Source organism: Zea mays, chromosome 4 (genome assembly GCF_902167145.1).
Source record: "Zea mays cultivar B73 chromosome 4, Zm-B73-REFERENCE-NAM-5.0, whole genome shotgun sequence".
NCBI lineage: Eukaryota > Viridiplantae > Streptophyta > Magnoliopsida > Poales > Poaceae > Zea > Zea mays.
In genome coordinates, this window is record NC_050099.1 from 27,778,119 (window position 1) to 27,798,649 (window position 20,531).

General features: G+C 44.9%; 1 protein-coding gene across 3 annotated transcripts; it reads right to left on the reverse strand.

Moving 5' to 3' along the window:
- Positions 1–10,882: 10,882 nt before the first annotated feature.
- On the reverse strand, positions 10,883–20,282 carry LOC100191298 (uncharacterized). Of its 3 annotated transcripts, NM_001136732.2 has the most exons (8): positions 19,961–20,226; positions 19,792–19,830; positions 19,647–19,709; positions 17,811–17,829; positions 16,070–16,181; positions 13,857–13,904; positions 11,511–11,641; positions 10,924–11,258 (listed from the first exon to the last, which is right to left on the reverse strand). In NM_001136732.2, exons 1-8 carry the CDS (start codon positions 20,061–20,063, stop codon positions 11,225–11,227), a joined length of 549 nt encoding a protein of 182 aa, NP_001130204.1. In that variant the 5' UTR covers positions 20,064–20,226; the 3' UTR covers positions 10,924–11,224. The 3 variants fall into 3 exon arrangements, with proteins under 3 accessions (XP_020406845.1, XP_008676422.1, NP_001130204.1); XM_020551256.2 differs by lacking the exon at positions 13,857–13,904 and having other exon boundaries at positions 10,883–11,258; positions 19,961–20,282; XM_008678200.3 differs by lacking the exons at positions 19,647–19,709; positions 19,792–19,830 and having other exon boundaries at positions 10,883–11,258; positions 19,961–20,233.
- Between the last annotated feature and the right edge of the window lie 249 nt (positions 20,283–20,531).

Genomic DNA, 20,531 nt, shown 5'->3' on the forward strand with positions numbered 1-20,531 from the left:
CGATTGGAGAAGTGCGGCCACAGGAACAAGATGAACGAGATCAACCTTCTTCCTCAACAACGGTGCATCCCCCACCTCAAGACGATGAACAGGTTCATCAAAAGGAGGCGTGTGATCAAGGGGGAGCACAAGATGATCACGTGATGGAGAAAGAAGCGCAACCGGCACCTCCAACCCAAGTTCGAGCGGTGATTCAAAGGGATCATCCCGTTGACCAAATTTTGGGTGACATTAGCAAGGGAGTAACTACTCGATCCCGATTAGTTAATTTTTGTGAGCATTACTCCTTTGTCTCTTCTATTGAGCCTTTCAGGGTAGAGGAGGCCTTGCTAGATCCGGATTGGGTATTGGCCATGCAGGAGGAACTCAACAACTTCAAGCGTAATGAAGTTTGGACACTGGTGCCTCGTCCCAAGCAAAATGTTGTGGGAACCAAGTGGGTGTTCCGCAACAAACAGGACGAGCACGGGGTGGTGACGAGGAACAAGGCTCGACTTGTGGCAAAAGGTTATGCCCAAGTTGCAGGTTTGGACTTTGAGGAGACGTTTGCTCCTGTGGCTAGGCTAGAATCAATTCGTATCTTGCTAGCATATGCCGCTCACCATTCTTTCTGGTTGTACCAAATGGATGTGAAGAGCACTTTCCTCAATGGGCCAATCAAGGAGGAGGTGTACGTGGAGCAACCCCCTGGCTTCGAGGATGAACGGTACCCCGACCACGTGTGTAAGCTCTCTAAGGCGCTCTATGGACTTAAGCAAGCCCCAAGAGCATGGTATGAATGCCTTAGAGACTTTCTAATTGTTAATGCTTTCAAGGTTGGGAAAGCCGATCCAACTCTTTTTACTAAGACATGTGATGGTGATTTGTTTGTGTGCCAAATTTATGTCGATGACATAATATTTGGTTCTACTAACCAAAAGTCTTGTGAAGAGTTTAGCAGGGTGATGACGCAGAAATTCGAGATGTCGATGATGGGCGAGTTGAACTACTTCCTTGGGTTCCAAGTGAAGCAACTCAAGGACGGCACCTTCATCTCCCAAACGAAGTACACGCAAGATCTGCTAAAGCGGTTTGGGATGAAGGACGCCAAGCCCGCAAAGACTCCGATGGGGACCGACGGACACACCGACCTCAACAAAGGAGGTAAGTCCGTTGATCAAAAAGCATACCGGTCAATGATAGGATCTTTACTTTATTTATGTGCTAGTAGACCGGATATTATGCTTAGCGTATGCATGTGTGCTAGATTTCAATCCGATCCTAAGGAGTGTCACTTAGTGGCGGTGAAGCGAATTCCTAGATATTTGGTTGCTACGCCTTGCTTCGGGCTCTGGTATCCAAAGGGGTCTACCTTTGACTTGGTTGGATACTCAGATTCCGACTATGCTGGATGTAAGGTCGATAGGAAGAGTACATCAGGGACGTGCCAATTCTTAGGAAGGTCCCTGGTGTCGTGGAACTCTAAGAAACAAACCTCCGTTGCCCTATCCACCGCTGAGGCCGAGTACGTTGCCGCAGGACAGTGTTGCGCGCAACTACTTTGGATGAGGCAAACCCTCAGGGACTTTGGCTACAATCTGAGCAAAGTCCCACTCCTATGTGATAATGAGAGTGCTATCCGCATGGCGGAAAATCCTGTTGAGCACAGCCGCACAAAGCACATAGACATCCGGCATCACTTTTTGAGAGACCACCAGCAAAAGGGAGATATCGAAGTGTTTCATGTTAGCACCGAGAACTAGCTAGCCGATATCTTCACTAAGCCTCTAGATGAGAAGACCTTTTGCAGGTTGCGTAGTGAGCTAAATGTCTTAGATTCGCGGAACCTGGATTGATTTATAGCATACATGTGTTTATGCCTTTGATCATGTTCCTTATGCATTTTGTTGCTTAATAATGGTGCTCAAGTTGTACAAACACTCCTTGGACCTCACAAGTCCGTTGCAAAGTGATGCACATGTTTAGGGGGAGTTGTGTTACAACTTGACCCTTTGAGACTAACCATGTGCTTGAGTTTGCTTGTTTTAGTCTCAAAGGAGGATTGAAAGGGAAAAGGTGGACTTGGACCATGCAAGACTTCCACTACACTCCGATGAAAAGTGTAACTTTTCCAAGTTCATCTTTATACTCTGATTGCCTTTGTGTTCTTATTTGAAGATTTTGGTGAGGCAATGGGGTTAAAGGGCCAAGATTGATCCCGTTTTGGTGCTTGATGCCAAAGGGGGAGAAAATAAAGGCCAAAGCAATAGATGGATCAGCTATCACTTGAGAAATTTTGAAAATAGTAGATTAGAGCTTTTGGTTTGTCAAAACTCTTTTATTGTCTCTTATGTCAAAAGTTGGCCTCTAGTGGGGAGAAGTGTTGATTATGGGAAATAGGGGGAGTTTTTGAAATCTTTGATCAATCTCTTTTGGAATGACTCTCTTTATGCTTCAACATGTGTGTTTGACTTAGAGATAGAGATTTGAGTTTGATTTGCAAAAACAAACCAAGTGGTGGCAAAGGATGATCCATATATGCCAAAATTGAATCAAAATAAATTTGAGGTTTATTTGAAGTGATATTGCACTTGTTCTAGTTGCTTTATATTGTGTTGGCATAAATCACCAAAAAGGGGGAGATTGAAAGGGAAATGTGCCCTTGGGCCATTTCTAAGTATTTTGGTGATTGAGTGCCAACACAAGTGCTTAAATGTGAATTTATGCTCATGGATGGACAAAGTGCAAATCAAGAGTAAAGGTATGTTTCTAAGCCTTAGTACATTGGTTTTGTGTACTAATATACTTGTCTAAGTGTTAGAAACAGAAAGAAGAAGAAAAGAAAAGAGGTGAAAAAGGCTTGGCTGGGTACAGCCAAGACTCAGCTCAGTCTGGCACACCGGACTGTCCGGTGGTGCACCGGACAGTGTCCGGTGCGCCAGGCTGACTCAGCGTGAAGTGGCCGCTCTCGGGAATTCACCGACGACGTACGGCTATAATTCACCGGACTGTCCGGTGTGCACCGGACTGTCCGGTGAGCCAACGGTCGGCAGGGCCAACGGTCGGCCGCGCGATCTGCGCGGGACACGTAGTCGAGCCAACGGCTAGAAGGGGGCACCGGACTGTCCGGTGTGCACCGGACATGTCCGGTGCGCCAACGGCTCTTAGGCTACCAACGGTCGACTGCGACATTTATGGAAGGAAATCGGGCACCGGACAGTGTCCGGTGTGCACCGGACTGTCCGGTGCGCCAGTCAACAGAAGGCAAGATCAGCCTTCCTAGATTGCTCTCAACGGCTCCTAGCTGCCTTGGGGCTATAAAAGGGACCCCTAGGCGCATGGAGGAGTACACCAAGGATTCCTACAACATCAAGCAACCTTAGAGCATTCTTGATCATCCACACTCAGGCTTTGCGCATTCGTTTGTCATTCTCAGTGATTCGAGCTCCGTTCTAGTGAGAACTTTGAGATAGTCTTTTGAGCTCGATTCTTGGCCGTGTGTGTGCGCATTTTGCTGTGGATTTGTGTGTGTTGCTTCCCTCCCTTACTCCGTGCTTCTTTGTGAACTTCAAGTGTAAGGGCGAGAGACTCCAAGTTGTGGAGATTCCTCGCGAACGCGATAAGAAAAGAAAAGCATAACACTGTGGTATTCAAGTTGATCATTGGATCACTTGAGAGGAGTTGAGTGCAACTCTCGTCCGTTGGGACGCCACAACGTGGAGTAGGCAAGTTTTGTACTTGGCCGAACCACGGGATAAACCACTATGTCTTCTCTGTGTTGAACTCCTTGTAGTTATCATATTGTGCAAGATCTTCTCTCTAGCCACTTGGCATTAACTGTGCTAACGCTTAATCAAGTTTTGTGGCTTAAGTTTTTAAGTTTTACAGGATCACCTATTCACCCCCCCCCTCTAGGTGCTCTCAGTTTGTGCAACTCAAATCCATGAATTTGTACAACTCAAATAACATGAGTGTGCTCAACTCAAATCGCATGAGTTGAACATATCAAAACATCAATAAATGTGATATCAATAACAATTAGATTATATCTAATCTCATGGATCATTTTAATAATACTCAAAAGCAAATCATCTAACAAAGTGGTCTTCTCTTAGAAAGAGAAGTGTTGTTACGTGATTTAGTACAAATAACGATTTACACAACCAACCACCGTTAGCACGTCAGATGGAAGATTGAAATACACTTTATATCTTAGCTTTCATGAGTAGTTTGTATTTATTGGGAGTTAATATACAAGATTAGATGCTTGGGCAAACAACACTACATCATGTATAGTCTAATGACGAAAGAGTTTGTCATTCATATTGCCCTTCTCTTTCTAATGTGCTTGTATATTTGCTTCTTATTGTATTTGCATTGATCAGTCGGGTTCATAGATTGATAATAGTGTTAATCCAGCGAACCTCATGTTGTTCTCAACATTATTCTAAACACTATGAACCTCACAAGAGAGGCACCACAAAAACATTGGCATTAATGACGAGCCTTCAAAAGAAGTTCATCATATTATACATTATGTGTTTGGAATAAATGGAGAATAATGTTGATAGTATGCAACAATTCAACTTCAAGCAAAATATATAAATACAAAGTTTTAGTCTACAACATAATGTAGACACTTACTCATAAGTCCACATGTCTTATGATTTACTTTGCTATTCATTTTGCGCTTGCACATCAAGCCGCAAAAGCACATAAGCTCTTTTCATAAGAACCATTAGAGAAAGAAAGCATCACATGTCTTCCAAAGTGAAGAGGTGAATCCCCATGTAATGCAATAATGATCTTGATATCCAATGAACATATCCAATGAACATTGAGGATAATGAAGCCCATTAGGCGAGTTCATCAAACTCTATTAAATAATTATCCTTAAAATGGCATAATTTTTTTATGTTGTAATAATACTGCAAAATATATCATATCTTCATATGTTGGAGAATTCCAGGCATCACGTAAAGTGTACCAAAAGATTTCTGAAAATTGGTGGACACAACGTAGATAATCTCCATGTAATGAAACATTGAAGTAGATCTTTCAGTAGTGGGCAAAACTTTTGTTGCCTAAAAGCATGGTCTCAGGGCTGGTATATTCAAAGAACATACTGCAGCCAATGCTTAGGACTCCACTACCCTGTGTTTGACCAAAATTTCAAAAATAAAATGGTAATCACCATAAAAGTGAATAACCAACTTCACATATCCTACATATCTACATGGGAAAACACATATAGGTAATCATCATCATCATATGATGTAGACCTGTTACTAATGGGCAAATAACTTTTTGTTGTCTAAAAGGCTTGGTCTCAGGGCAAATAAATTCCAAGAACTTATTGCAGCCAAAGCCTAGATCTCCATCATGTGTTAAATAATACCAAATTGAATATATGCATCATATTTTGCAAGAATTCATATTTTAATTAAGTAGAACTTAACTAAAAGAATTCTTTGAGTTGTCAGCGTGACCGCAGCGTCCTGCCTGGCTCCATAGCCCACGACGCCTTTGTGGTTCGTGATCTTTTTGGGTTAGCATGTATAGGTAATCATATCGAAAGTTGTAGACCTTATAGTAATAGGCATTTCAAATGTGCCCTAAAGCATGGTCTCTGGGCTACTAAACTCTATAAAGAATTTAGCGCAGCCAATGCTTAGGACTTCATCACTCTATGCTTTTCCCAAAAATGCAACCTTATTTAGCACGAGGACCATCAGTTTTGACCTATTTATGTGCTATTTTTCCGTGCAAACATAAAAGGGTGTAATAACAAAAGGCAAGTCAAAATATGTGAACTATAAATGTAAAAACAAATATAATTCACGAGCAAGTCTCTATTTTTCATAATAAAAACAGACAAGCATATACATGGCCCAGGTAGCCAGCCCAGGCGGCCAGGCAGCCCAGGTGGCAAAGTGGCCTCTCGAAGCGGCCCGGCGGCGGTCTAAAGGCTGTATAGTGGGGCTAGGCGGTTAGGGTTTCTACCCTAACTTCTCACCACATCATCCACCGACGGTGTGGCCCCCGGCTAGAGTGTGGCGCGTGGCGCAGTGGCTGAAAAGCGCGAGGCGCGCGGGCATGCAGCCCCAGCGCGCGTATGCGTGCGACCTCGCTGCGTCGGTGCGGCCACTGCGCATAGCGTCGGTGGCGTGGCCCCAGCCAGAGCGTGACGTGCGGCGCCGCGGCCGAACGGCACGCGGGCATGCCGCGTCGATGCGGCCACTGCGCACAGCGAGTGGGCCCCGGCTGTAGCGCGCGGCTCCGCCGCGGGCGCGGCCACGGCGCAGCCCCAGCGCATGCGCTTAGACGCGGCTCCGGTGCAGGTACGCGACCCCGTCGAGGGCGCGGCCTCGGTGAGGCTCCGACGCGCATCCCCCGACGCGGCTATAGAGGCGATGCATGTGCTCGACCACCACATGCTGAATGTCGTAGACGGGGCCTTCGTCGCGTGCCACGCATGTGGACACACCACTGTCATTTGTCATTGCTTTCATGCTTTGCCTCGGTGGAGAACCAGTCGTTGTCCATTGCGATTGCAAGACAAAATTATCTCAAAAAGAAGAACACGTTGATGCTTACAGAATGGATTCGATTTTTCTTCTGATTTCTTCTTATTTGCAATGAATTCCTCACACTACCATTCACCCTCTCCGTGCAATTGAGGAACAGAGTCAGCTTTTTTCTCATCGACTCCCAAAGCGAGCGAATACCCATACAGGAACGTGATGTCTCATTCTCTCTTCTCGCGATCAGTGTTGATAACGTGTTGAAGAGTAACGAAACGAGATTGAGAGATAGTGCAAATGACAGTTATCTTATTGCAGGGGCTGTTTATATACATGTGTAGGGGTGCAATGACAAGGGTTGTGTCCCTTGGGAGACACCTCTTGGATTGATCATATGAAATGTTACAATTTTCTTAACACTTTTAACATAAAATTGGCTTGTGCGCGCTGCTACTTTAGTCTAGAGCTTAAGTTGCTATTTATTAGCGGCAGTTAACATCGGTCGGTTAACATAGTCTCTCTCTTAAGCTAAACAAAACACGAATCATTAGCGAGGAGGCAGACACGTGACGTCCCCGCGCCCCAGATAAGCTAAACAATGGCGCCGCCACCCGAGCGCCTTGGCGCGGAGCGGCTACCGGTTTTTACTTTGTTTTGTTTCGTTTTTTTTTCTACGCCGGAAATATGCATGTACAATTGAACGGCAAGGTAAAAAAACATCGGTCGGTTAACATAATCTCTCTCTTAAGATTTTTTTTTTTTTGCACTCGCATTAGTGCGCGCAGGTTTGCTGTCTCGCCGTCGTTGTGTTCGACGGGGCAAAGCGGATGCTACAGATATTGTAATGGGAATGGGAACCGCCCTGGGTGGAGTTGCTCCTTGGAACCGGTGTTAGGCAGCTTAATTATTCTTATATTTATATTTAAATTTTATTATTCATAATACGAACAATACAGTCTACAACGTAAAACATTATTTTAGTTGACCATATGGATGAACTTGTATATGCTCCTGCATCTCTACCGTCCATTTCTTCTGTAGATACATGATCAAGGATCAATATGAAATTCTCTCTAGTTCATCTATTAGTATTTATATGGTGTGCCCCGCAATTATATTTATGGCTTGTTCTGTTTGAGAACTTGTTCGATTGCGTCTGGATGGATCGAAAAAGGATTACGAGATTTAATCCTTCGCTACTAGCGAAGCTGAATAGAGGGGGATTTAATTCTTTCTATCCTCTTTGATCTAGACGCAACGAACAAATATGAACAAATCTGAAAGGGATTGAAGAAGATCTAAAATGATTAATAGGAAGAGGTTTGATCCTCACCAATCTCTCCTTGGATCCAACAAAGTAGGGATGGCAATTCTGCCCGCGGGCACGGATATCCGCGGGTTTCGTACCCGATGGGTATGGATACGGGTAAGAAATCTCGCCCATGGGTAAGGATACGGGTAACACTTCTCACCCGCGGGTATTACCCGTTACCCGCTTAATTTACTAGCCCATCAAAATATCGCCCATGTGTTCATTTTATCCTAAAACATTGTGTTGTAATAATTAATTATCTTAAGAGTTTGAGACTTATGTTTGTGGATGATTGATCATGTTTGTGGACTTTTAAGTTTGAACTATGTTCCTTGTCATTATTATGTCTGTCAAGTTGTTGTGTTCTTGGTAAAATGAACATGACCACATACTCTATGTATTTTCTGGCGGGTAACGAGTTGCCCGATATCCGCAGATATCCTGCGGGTACGGACACGGATTAAAAAATTTACCCGCAATCTCTCGCGGGCACAAATAAACACTACAAACACGGATATGTTAGCGGACGGGTAAATGGCTTATCCGCACTTTACCCGACCTGCTGCCATCATCGGGCGGTAGGGAACTTCTCGTGATCTCATCCCGCCGCCTGTGTGCAGTTGCTCTTTGGGCACCGCACCATGGACGGTTTTTGTGCGCTTCTACGTCCGTTCGTCCTTCCTTCTGTTTCTGTATGTATGCACAGCGGCGGCAAAAGGCCACCCAGAAAAAGTCAACAGGGTCCACCGCGTTGACCTATGCGCCTGTCACGCGGGCGCGAGGCAGAGGTCGACACGTGTCCTTCTGGAACGTTCGGGTGGAAGCTACCCAGACCCTGGTGGAAAAAGAAAAACCAGCTGGAGCAGAGGGGCGGCACGCACAGCGCGTCACGGCCGGCCGGGGGGATAGCTGCGTCCGCAGCGCCGGCCTAGCGCCATGTCGGACTGTTCGCGTCGACCAATGAATGGCAAGAAAGGCTGCAGAGCTGCAGGGGACGGTGAGGCGCGCCTGGTCAGAGTAATGGACCACTGTTAGGATTAGGACCCGTTACCCTAAACTATATCTCTTTCTCCGGTATCTATTTGTCATTTGTAATTAGCTAGTTTATTTTTATCTAAATCTCGATAGATAAAGAAAAATAGAGAGGGCTGGTTTGGGAACCTCATTTTTTTAAAAAAAAATTATATTTTTTCGCTTTGCGTTCGTTTCGGTTAGCTAGGTAAGTAATGGGTTGTTTGAAAAGCGCATGATGACTTGAGACAACCCCAAACATGCTGATGGATGGAAGTGTCACGTACAATTGAGAGCTTGGATGGGATTTCACCGAACTAGTAGCGGCCTCTTTTTTGTCTGGTTGATTGATTAGAGTGGATGAGTGAGCTATGGTAATCAACCGACCGATGCCTTTTAGAGAGCACGAGATCGACGTTGGTGCTGGGTTTATCCTCAGGCTCATTTGGTTCCAGAACGTTCCAGCCTGCCTTCCACTTCCTGCCCGATTACGAGTTGTTGTCCTAATCGGGCAATCACCGCTGCCCCTTTCGGCATTAATCCCAATCCGAGTTGTTGTCGTCTTGCGAGCTTTCATTCCGGCTGTCACGGCACGACCAGCAGCCAGTAGAGTCGATCTGGTGGCTCTTGGCCACCTAGCATTCCACCGGTTATAGTGTATAAAAAAAATGACAAACCATTATAGCGTGATCTGTGAAAATAATTCATGTGATTGGTTAGCTGCATCGTCTCGTCCCGCGTGACCACGTGTGTTGACTTTATCTGAGTTTGTGTTTGGTTGGCTGCACGTGTGAAGCGCAGGCTGCATGGACAGACACAAAATAAGTTATGTTAGATGCATCCACACGTACGTCCAAAACGGACGTACGCGGTTGGTCAGGCTCGCGCGAGATTGTACGTGTGGGTACATTCATCCAAACAGGCGGAATGTCTCTTAGGACTAGTTTGGGAGCTAAAATACCGGAGGGGATTGGAGGGGCTAAAATCTCCTTCTTATTTAAAATTGAATAAGAAAGGGATTTTAGCCCCTTCAATCCCTTCCGATATTGTTTGGTTCAATCCCTTCCGATATTGTGTCTTCCAAACTAGCCCTTACATGGTGTGTGACTGTTGGTTAGAGACTTGGACCTATGTTTTTTTTTTGTACAAGAAATTTAGGACACTTTGAAACAACAGAGTTTCACATAAATTAATTCGGTTTTTCACAAGGAAACACAAGATATAGAAGGCAAAAAAAATTACGATGTTCTAAAAAAGGACGTATTATGAAGATTCTTTAATTTGAGAGAACACGAGAGGGGGGTTAAATGGTCTAGCCATTGCCAATGATACAATTCGCCATCGTCGAAGCATGGTCAGTCGTGGTGAAATTTACGTGCTTCAGTTGTAACTTAACAAATGAAACAAACGCCCGGATTTTCGCGGAGATTTGACAGCACAACAGGTGTCCTACTGTGGATGACATTCATTATCAAATGAACGTTTTGGCAAGCGATTGTTCCATCCAGGGCCAAGTCGTGAGTACAGAGCAACTGACGTGAGACGACGGTTGAACAGTCGTCCGCGGTGCACAAAACAAACTACAGTCTATCTCTATTCTATGTACACGTGACTTGCCGTACAGCGCAAACCTTTGCTTTCAGGTGACATCCTTGCTGACGTCAATTCGCAGGCCGTTTTGTCAGGCGGAGCTGTGAGCTGGTTCGTGCTAAGGCCAGCCTGGAGTGGACGCCCGGGCCTACCGGCAAATCTTTTTCCTGACACAGGAAGGAGGATTCAATCACGAAAACAGCTGCTCAATCCGCCCCCGAAATGCAACACTGCTCTTTCCCCAAGGAATATATACATTTTTTATAAAAAAAAACTCAGCCTTAAGATAATTTTATGATTGTATATCAATTCCAGCACAAAGTTCTTCACAAGCGAGTAAACACAGGTGTCCGATTAAACTCGCATCGCAACGTCTTGCGAGTTGCGACGGCTTCTGTAATGATCCCTCTGCCGCAAACGCGGTGACAGAGATTAAATGAAGTGTAAAAGTGGTAGCAGAAGGTGCTTAAGAGCAGTTTCTGTAATGATCACTGATACGAAAACATAGAAATGTGGAGTAAGTTTAATCATATTGGGGTACAAAAAAAAACTTGTCATGATCCATGAGATTTACGGGTAAAGACAGTAGCACAGTTTGCTCGTCATTTTCCACAGACCTATTCTTGATCTCAACCTGGGGGTACATCTAATGTAGTATCCAAAAAATTTAACACGCACTTTACAGATAATTGATGGCGGTGTAGAACTTCTGGAGTTAAAACAAAGAGAATGGGATTTGCGCGCTGACTTGCAAGCATCGGCTATTCTTTACCATCCAGCAAATGATTCATGACGAGGCGGAGGCTCCTTAGCTGCTTCCAGATTTGAGCGTGTTACTGAGCCTGCAATAATAGCCAACCATAAGTTGCTTCCTCCAATAATGTCTCCAGAGCATCACGTAAATGCAAAAGGCGTGTTTTTTTGTAATTAATACATAGAACTGCATCTTGATCCACGGACAGTACAGCCACTACTTGATAATGTAGGAAGAACTATTTTAACTGATGATACGAATGGTTTATTAAAGAAGTTCATCCACTTGTCATTATCTTACAGAAACATCGCTTAGGACATGAAAATTTGACCCCACTTACCAGTCCAAACCTTCGAAGAGCCCCTCTCCCTTTATTGCAGATGTTTTGAAAATCGCCCATTGGCGGCTCTTAATTTTGTGTAGTTCTAATGACTCTGTAATGGCAGCATCATCGAGTGCACCTGGAAGATCCTGCATGAAAACAACTAACATGTCAGATAAAATGCCAAAAAAAACACGGTACAGTACAGCAAAGCTACAACCTACAGGGTACAAGTAACATAAGGCACACAAGCTAAAACAAATGTCTTCTGCAAATGAGTACACCATGCTGAACTGCACACATATCTCATAGCAGCTATAGAAACCTCATCAAACAATTTGACAAGAGTGTGCAAGCTATATGCTGAAGGAGCCAAACATTTGAAACAGATGTTATAGCTACACTTCATATACAACCATGAACCATCTTAAAGCAGGGAGCTTGTGTAGCAGGGAAAAGATGACTATATTACCAAAAATACAGTACACTTCATATTGAAAGTAGTACAGGGCAAGTACAAATATCGACAGTCCAGTTTCATTTCCAACAACCAGCCCCGGCATCGCTCCCCGCGTGGTCGACTGGTCGACTCGGGCAGCGAAACCCTAGACGCTGCTGCCCCACTCCCCTTCTCTCCGCTGCCAGAGGGGCAGACCTAGGGCTGACAATGGGCTATAATTTTTGCACTATAAGATTTAAGGATCGAAGCGGGTTAGGATCGGGCTTTATTTCTAGTCATTTTTGAACTATAATTTATTTAGGGCCTTGACATTTTGTGAAGAACTATTTGGATCACAATCCATTACCACCCCTAGGCAGACCGGGATGCTCGCGCGGACCCCTAAGACGGTGGCAGCGAGGCATCCGCTTGTTGGCGTCGCGAGCGCCCGGATCCGCGCTCGGGACATGGTCTTGGTGGCCGTGGCGGTGCTGTGCGCCCACGTGGACGCCGCAGGTGGCGGACAGGGGCGGGGCGGACTAGCCCGCTGGCGGCGTGTGCGTGTCTCTCGGCGGTGGCGTGCTCGCCCGCCAGGTGTCCGCGTCCTACACGACCCGTGGCTGCTCCGCTGTGCGCCGTGGCACGTGCTGTCACGGGGCAGGGCGTGAGCTTCGGTGCTAGCGCCGGTCGGCAGTGCCATCGGCCTGCCGGTTGGCTGGCTCTTTGGGAGGATTTTGCGGCCCTCTTGCACGGTGCTCCTGGCGGCTCGGGAGGGGAGAGGTTGCAGGGGCTGTGTGCTCGCGGCCGCCGAGTTGTCGTCAGGGGGTGCAGCGACACTGGCCTGTGGCAGTGGGGCACTCGCCGCAAGGTGGTGCCCGATTCCGTGTGCCCGGCCGGTGGGGGTGGCATCCAACACAACTTTGCGGTAGCAAGCATGTCGATGTCCCTCTGGGAGGGTTTGGGCGGGATGTCAGGGCAGCGACGTTGGCGGAGGTAGCCTGCGTTGTCCCGGGGTCTTGGCTTGATGTTTGTGCTAGGGGACTTCTTGGACGAAAGCCTCGGCGACGGTGATGTCCATGGGCGTCGCTTCCCCTGTTGAGGGCGTCGCACTCCCCAGCACTGGCTTCCTTGGGTGAAAGCCCGGTCCATCTCGTACATGTGACGGTGGCATCCCCGATGTCACTACCTTCCTAAAGGCGTCGCTTTTGAAGTTCGTCTCGGCCACGACGTCACTTTTCGGCTGTTGCTTTCGCTTCTCAGCGTCCGGTATGCGGGTGGAGGTGCGGTCTTGCAACGTGAAGTCGGAGCTACTACGTCAAGGGATGTGGCTCGACAACGATGACGTGAGGCGAGCCCCCCTTCTTCGTAGGCTAGATTGCTTCAGAGGCTGAGCGTTTGTCGGGGCGGGGCGGAGGATCAAGTTTGGAAGTCTTTGTTGGTGAAGAATCGGAGCTGCCTCGCATGGGACGTCTCGAGGCTCGACAACAACGGCACACCGCGGTCTTCCTCCTTCCGTGCCAGTGTTTGGGTGTAATCATCGTCGGTTCTCCTTTGGCCTTGTGTTGCCCGTCTTGAGGAGTCGGAGCTACTCGCCCTTTGTATTGAGCTCGGCAACAATGACACTGGATGGTCTTTGTGTGTGGGACTGCCGTTGTCTGGGTTGCTTGTGCACCCTGTGTACGTTTTGGGCCCGATTTTCCTTAAAACTGGGTCAATTCCTTTCTTCTTAATTGAGAGGCAGAGCTCCTGCCATTACGTTCAAAAAAGTACAAATATCGACATTTTAGGCATTGAAGCGCTGACTGCTGATGCCTACGTCAATATTCATGTGCTTACATGCTAAGAAATATAAACATGAAGTTTAATTCTGATAATCACGGAAAATGACAAATTTAGCAATAGTATGAGAAAATGTTTCTTTTTACCTGCTTATTTGCATACACAAGGACAACTGCACCTTTAAGTTCATCCTCCTGCCATGTAAAGACGTGCATCAATTCAGTAAATGTAACATTTTTAAGGGCAACTCATGCTTACTAGCCTTTCTAATTTGGGGGTGAATAGACTTTCAATAAAAGAAATTCTGATTGTAGTTCTACAACAAGTGTGACTTAAAGGCATATGTGCCCTAGCTAATATTTCTAAGTTCCAGAGTGTCAAAATTACAAACATATCAATGTCGTTCAGAACTATAAGTAGATTCTAGATAAGATCTTACTCATGATACTATCAAGCAGTAAAACCTATGTTACCACCCATGCTTCACCGATGTCCCATACTACTACCAGAATCAAACACATATTATATATATCAATACTTCTGATGCAACAGTTACAGTATTAAGCTGAAACTTAAAGGGCCAATCTCAACTAACTCTAACCCGAATTATACCACCCTCCTATAAATTATAATACTCCTTCAATTCCAAATTATAAGATGTTTTGGCTTTTTATACATAGATTTTGTTGTGCACTTAGATATGTATTATGTCTAGAATCTAGATGCATAGTAAAATCAATATATATAGAAAAGCCAAGCCGTCTTATAATCTGGAACAGATGGAGTACTTACTGCCGTGAAGACAAAAGTACACCATATCTGTCTGCACTGCATGAACTAAGTTAAAATGTCACATAGCCTTTTACGTGTCTTTGTATCACTGATTTCAAGTCGGGCGACCAGCTGGTCGTCACAGAGGACCGACCAGGCGCCTAATCGCGATTAGGGCGACGATTAGGACGCCTAATCGGTCCTGGTCGACCTCAGTCGTCTCCTAATCGTCCTATACAATTTCTGGACATATATATGTATATAGCTATATATAACAAGCAATACTGCAATAGCCAATAGGCTAGGCACTATATAAGTCTGAAACTCTGAACTGAGTCTGAAATTACAAGCAGTGAAGCAGCAGAAATGAAAGTCTGAAATTGTAACTAGAGACTGCAGAATGCACTGGTGCTGTGATGGTAAGAACCAAGAAGTCAAGAACAACTGACCGCAGAGTGTAGACATACTGATAATAAGATAGAAAAGGGGGAGAAGGAAGGGACCAGCACCAGCCATCAGTTCCTCTTCGTCACTGCTCACTGGTGCTGGTCTGGAGACAACGCTGGTGGAGTCCTGGAGAGCCGGCGCCGGTGTATTGGAGCAGCCGCCGGTGAATGCACTGGACAAATGATGGCGGTAGAGGGCAGACAATGGGCAGGGGCGCAGGCAGGGTTTGGGTTACGGCTAGGGTTTCGGCAGGGGAGGCAAGCGGTTTATATTGCTTACTGTAGATGGGCCAAAAAAGGATGAAGCCCAATAGTAAACCCTAGCCGCCACTGGACGACCAGAAATCAACTAATCGGACGCCTAATCGGACGATCTGGACGCTTAATCGACGATCTGGACGACCAGAACGTCTGATCGCGTCGTCCAGCTAATCGGCCACTTACCGGCGACCAGCCCGACTAATCGCGATTAATCGCGATTAGTCGGACGACTTGAAAACAGAGCTTTGTATTACTAGATACACTAATATATGTACATATTGTTTTGGTGTTTGACGTGTCCTGTTAAACTAGAGGAATTAGCAAAGTGGAGTCATCATTCAATTTGAAGAGTTGTATGGATGTTTATAACAGCCAGTTTAAGTGTGCATGGTGGTGTGAAGTGTATCACAAGATCCTTGTGCTTTTGTGGTCATTTCAGTGTTTCATTCTGGTAATTGATGGGTTGATATAATTTTTGTTGCGTTCAAGTAACGAAACTTATAATCTCCCGCCATGGAAAGATTCTCGTTATTTATAACAGAACAGTTGAATCCATAGCCTACCAAAAGCAGGTTCAGTTTGCAAATAACAAAATGAAAAAAATAATCTTCTACCATTTTAGGGTTTTGAAATACATTTCACAATATCATGCATATGGCCCTCATCAAGTTACTCATTACAAAATAATCAATTAATTACACACTACACAGTCTACACTACAGTATTCAATCAGCATGAATAATAACAGTTCTGAAATGTTTTAATCTTTTCAGTTCTTCCCAAAAAATGGCAAGAAATATTAAATCTTGGCCAAATAAGGCCAAGGGAGGTATCTCAGATTGTTTGGTGTAAATGATGCCCTAATGATGGTGGACCATTACCTCAAGGATGGCATGGAATTCTTCTTTTGCTGTTACAAGCCTATCTGTATCGCTTGAATCAACAACATATATGATAGCCTGGGTGTTTGGAAAGTAGCACCGCCAGTATGGCCTGAAATGCACACATGACAATGATATTAATGGAAAATTAAATGTATTAGTTCATGAAAAAATGCATCATGCAAAAGTAATGGTTATAGTTCTGATATTCAAAAGCACAGAAGTGGCAATGAAAATTCAAACTAGTTGACATGTTAGTTTTCTCTAAGAAACCCAAAAAGTCTCAGGATTGAAAAAATCATGCTATATGTCATAAAGGATCATTCCAACACTTATACAAGTATAAAAAGAAAAAAAATACTTACAACTAGTAGAATACTTGAAATGCCCTTAAGGTAGTGTTTGGTTAGGATAAAGAAACACAAATGTAAGGGGAATGGATAAACAGCGCTAACGTAAATATGGTAAGCAATTACTTGATCCGTTTGGTTAGATATTGGTAACTTTAACACAGTAGCTACTGGACAACAAAGCAGAGTGGGGCTCCGCCTGTCATTTTGTTTTTGACACGCTATCCTGATCCAACGGCCACGTGAGGGAACCTGACGGAGACATGCTGTCATGGCTAGCAAAGACAATGGTGGTATCAGATAGCACAGTGGCAGGAGCGTTACGCTCAAACAGCATGCAACAGGATCTATTACCCTCCGTAAATAAGTCATGTTGCCAGCACCAGAACCAAACACTATCCAAGTTTCCCCCCTAAAGCGGAGCTCACATGGAAAGGAATATAGAAACAAATTATTGGCAACTGAGGATAATGTTACAAATGAATCTAGACACAGCGTCATAGAGACTAGACTACCATACCTTGCTCACATTTTCGACTCTATAAACTAGTTCTACTGGAATTACTAGCCTTCAACTACACAACTATTTTTCATTGTGTATCCACTACACTATACATGAATGTCATATATGTTGTGCGGTTGTGACACCAAATTATGAAATGATCCAAGGCCAAACCATAACACTTGGGATCATAGTGTGACAGCCTTGATCAACTGGTTGAGGATGTGGACTTAAGTCCAGGCCACCAACGAGTACTCATTTAGGTGAAATTGGGTGCCTTTTCTTATTAACATAAAGCTGTCTAATTCTTCCAATCTTTGTGTAGCTATTACTTAAGGGAACACGAGGGGCATATCTCTCTCATGGTCAAGTTCTTTTTTATCTCCATGTTGGCAAAGATCAACCTAAAAGCATTACATCCAAGACAGGCACGATGTACATATAGCAGTAAAGCCATAGACCAGGCTTCCATGTCAAAAACAACTAGATTAGTCAGCATGATCTAATAATCTTTACAGCATGTCTTAGAAAAAGATTGATCTTTACATGGTTTGGGAGACATTAAACACTGCAATGAGGAACCTTTCTAATTCGTTGCATTATCAATTAAATTCAGGCTCATCCTGTTATGGGAAAAAAATAAAATTTTCTTATCTTCATTAAACATGTCCATTCTTACAGCCTCATAATTTAGCTTGTGGAAACTGAAGTGGCAGGGTAATAACAAGGTATTGTCTCCACTCTCCACCAATTACTTATAATAAACAAAAAGGTAGTAGTAGAGTACCTCTATTGCACTGCTTTTCATCGGTGATTAAATAAATGCAATAGTATTATTTACTTCAGAAATGACAGTCAGGAATTTACTATCATGATAAAGAGCCGGTACCTGATGCTTGTTTGACCACCTGTCGAGAAGAAAGTTGGTGTTAATACTGAAAGTTTAATATGATGGCACTGAAAACTTTAGCTGTGATTTTTTTTTGCAATTGAACAAGTAGTATACGCACTACAGCTATACAATGCAAAAAACATGAAAAATCTTCTTGTTAACATACACTCATTAATATTGTTGTGTCCAAAATTTCAGCATAGAAGATACACTCAGTGATTGCAAGTCGTCCGACTAATCGCGATTAGTCGGGCTGGTCGCCTGTTTATACTCGATTAGCCTGTCTAGTCGTCATGATCGTCCGACTAGCCACCAATTACGGCGATTAGTCGTCCGACTGGTAGTTCCCGGTCGCCAACGTCTAGGGTTTTTGCTGATATTACTTCGGCCAATGTGGATGAAGTTGTTGGTGCAGCAGAGGGTCTAGGGGACCGTAACTTGTGCCGTGCTGCTTCTTCACGTGCTGCTGCAGTTTCTAGCCATATTATTTCTTATTCTCGGTCTAGAAAGCGACAAAGGGACACAACCCAACAGTCTGAAGGTGATGCAACAGATGAAATGGATGAGGACAATGATGATGAATCTGGATCTGCTGAAGTTGCAGATGCAGGCTTCCATTTGGATGATGATTTGGTTTAGATTATTGTAGGCTCCAAGCAGGCTGTTTGCTGCATTTTTGTTCCTGCTCAGTGCTCATATCTTTTGTGCTATTTATATATACCAATATAAGTATAACCACTAGTCTAAAAGGTCTAGGACGACCAAGGACCGACTAGGGGTCGCCCTGGTCGTCGCCCTCGCCTAGTCGGTCCCAGGGATCGACCAGGCGACTTGTAATCATTGCAGCAGACTACCCAAAAAGGTTGCCGGGATAACGAAAAGGTCAGTAAGTGTGCTGTTTGGTAACAACTTCTGTTCTCGTAGCAACTTTTGGGCAAATATTGCATCAAGCAGAAACTAAAACAAAGTCAAGTAATCATATAGGCCCCACCAAGAAGCCATGCCGATGAAGCAAAGCCTATTGGGGGCTTGGGGCTATCCACCAGCACGCCATGGGGCACAGGAGTGGTGACCTGTCCAACATCATCAACCATGCACTTCCGAACCGCAGAGCTGGGAAGGAGCAGTGCAGACAGAGATGGAATGGCTATGGGGCAGCACAAGAAATGGATGGGATGTAGGAGTTGGCTACAGTGCAAAAATGCATCCCCTCAGTGCGCTTACAGAATATGAACCTCTGCTTCAATCTGGAGAAGCATTTCCCCTAGAAATCCAAAATGAGCTTGATGTTTGGAAAGTGAAGTAGCCTAAAAAACTGCACACGAGTTGTGTCAAACAGGGCCATAGTGTTACATGCAGTGTCATAGCTTGGAGCCAAAGATGGTAGGGGGGTTGCGTGCAGCAGTGATTTTAAAATGAATTAATCACTTCCAATAGGGTATTTTACGAGCATAAATTAGTGGTGTAGCTCAATATACTGCTACGTTTTCTATGGAGTTGCTCAAATGACAGGGGACATGGCCACTGCTATCTCTAAGGAAGCCCATCCATGGTTACACGGTAATGACACTAGAAAATTGCTAAAGTTCACTGAATTAAGGTAACTACTCATGCACTTCGCTTTTGGTACAAGCATTCAGAATGAGGTGTCATCTCAATTATCTTTCACAGAAGAATCGTCGCTAGATAGCTCACTCTTGCTGAGTTTCCCTTGCCCTTTTCACATAATTGTCTCTACGTTTTGGGACGAAATTGCACTTCTGATCGCTCAACAGCCCATTATCACTCATCAATAGGAATGCAAAAGAGGGCGGCGAGATCCAAGTAACTCACCAAGATCCCATACTTGGAACTTGATGTTGTTGTACTGCACCGTCTCAACGTTGAATCCAATTGCTGCAACACACGCGGGGCACCACATCAAATCCAACAACTTCAACCAGCAACAGGAATGACGACTCGGTAAATCAGAACTCACTCGGGATCGTGGAGACGACCTCTCCCATTTGCAGTCTATCTGTGAAACGAACCGAAACAACCCGGAAGGATCAGAATCGGGAACCCCCGCGGAACAGAACCGCGGATCTGCGGGTGACCTGTGGAGATTCGAGGAGGGAGAGGGGACGGAACGGGCGGGTGCGACTTACAGAGTATGGTGGTCTTGCCAGCATTGTCCAGGCCGAGGACGAGGATGCGAGCCTCGCGGTTACCGAAGACCGACGAGAAGAGCCGCGTAAACACGATGCCCATGGCGACGCTCGCGGCCTGGCACCCGCGGCGGCGCTAGGGTTTCGGAGCGCTGGGCACGGGGCCGAGAGAGATCTGTGATTTTGAGGGAAGAATGGAGGTAGATCTGGGGAAGGGAAGTAGAGAAGTGAGCTGGCGCGCGCGAGTACCGAAAGACGAGAACGACGGCTCCGCGACCGGGGCGGGGGCTGGGGAGAAAACCGGAAGGGCGATGGTACTTTGTTTTTGTTTTTTGGTTTTTTACTCTTTTGTTTATCGTTTTTCCTGTATACAAGGTGTTTAGTTTTTATGATAATTTTATACGACACTCTTGTATAGTCAGTTAATATAGATAATTATTATTATGATAATTTATAATTATTTTTTGTGTTCTAACAACAAGTTATTGATTATGTTTGTGACATGTTGGGGCCTTCGATTTCCGAAGGTCCTCAAAAACATGATTTAACAATGTTTCTGTAGTATATTACA

Bases quoted from the DNA above. Each gene is read 5' to 3' on its own strand.
- LOC100191298 (NM_001136732.2), bottom strand. From the start codon at position 20,063: ATGGGCATCGTGTTTACGCGGCTCTTCTCGTCGGTCTTCGGTAACCGC. The intron at 19,831-19,960 runs GTAAGTCGCACC...TTCGTTTCACAG, and splicing joins TGGCAAGACCACCATACTCT to ATAGACTGCAAATGGGAGAG. The intron at 13,905-16,069 runs GTAATGGTCCAC...TTTACATGGCAG, and splicing joins AATTCCATGCCATCCTTGAG to GAGGATGAACTTAAAGGTGC.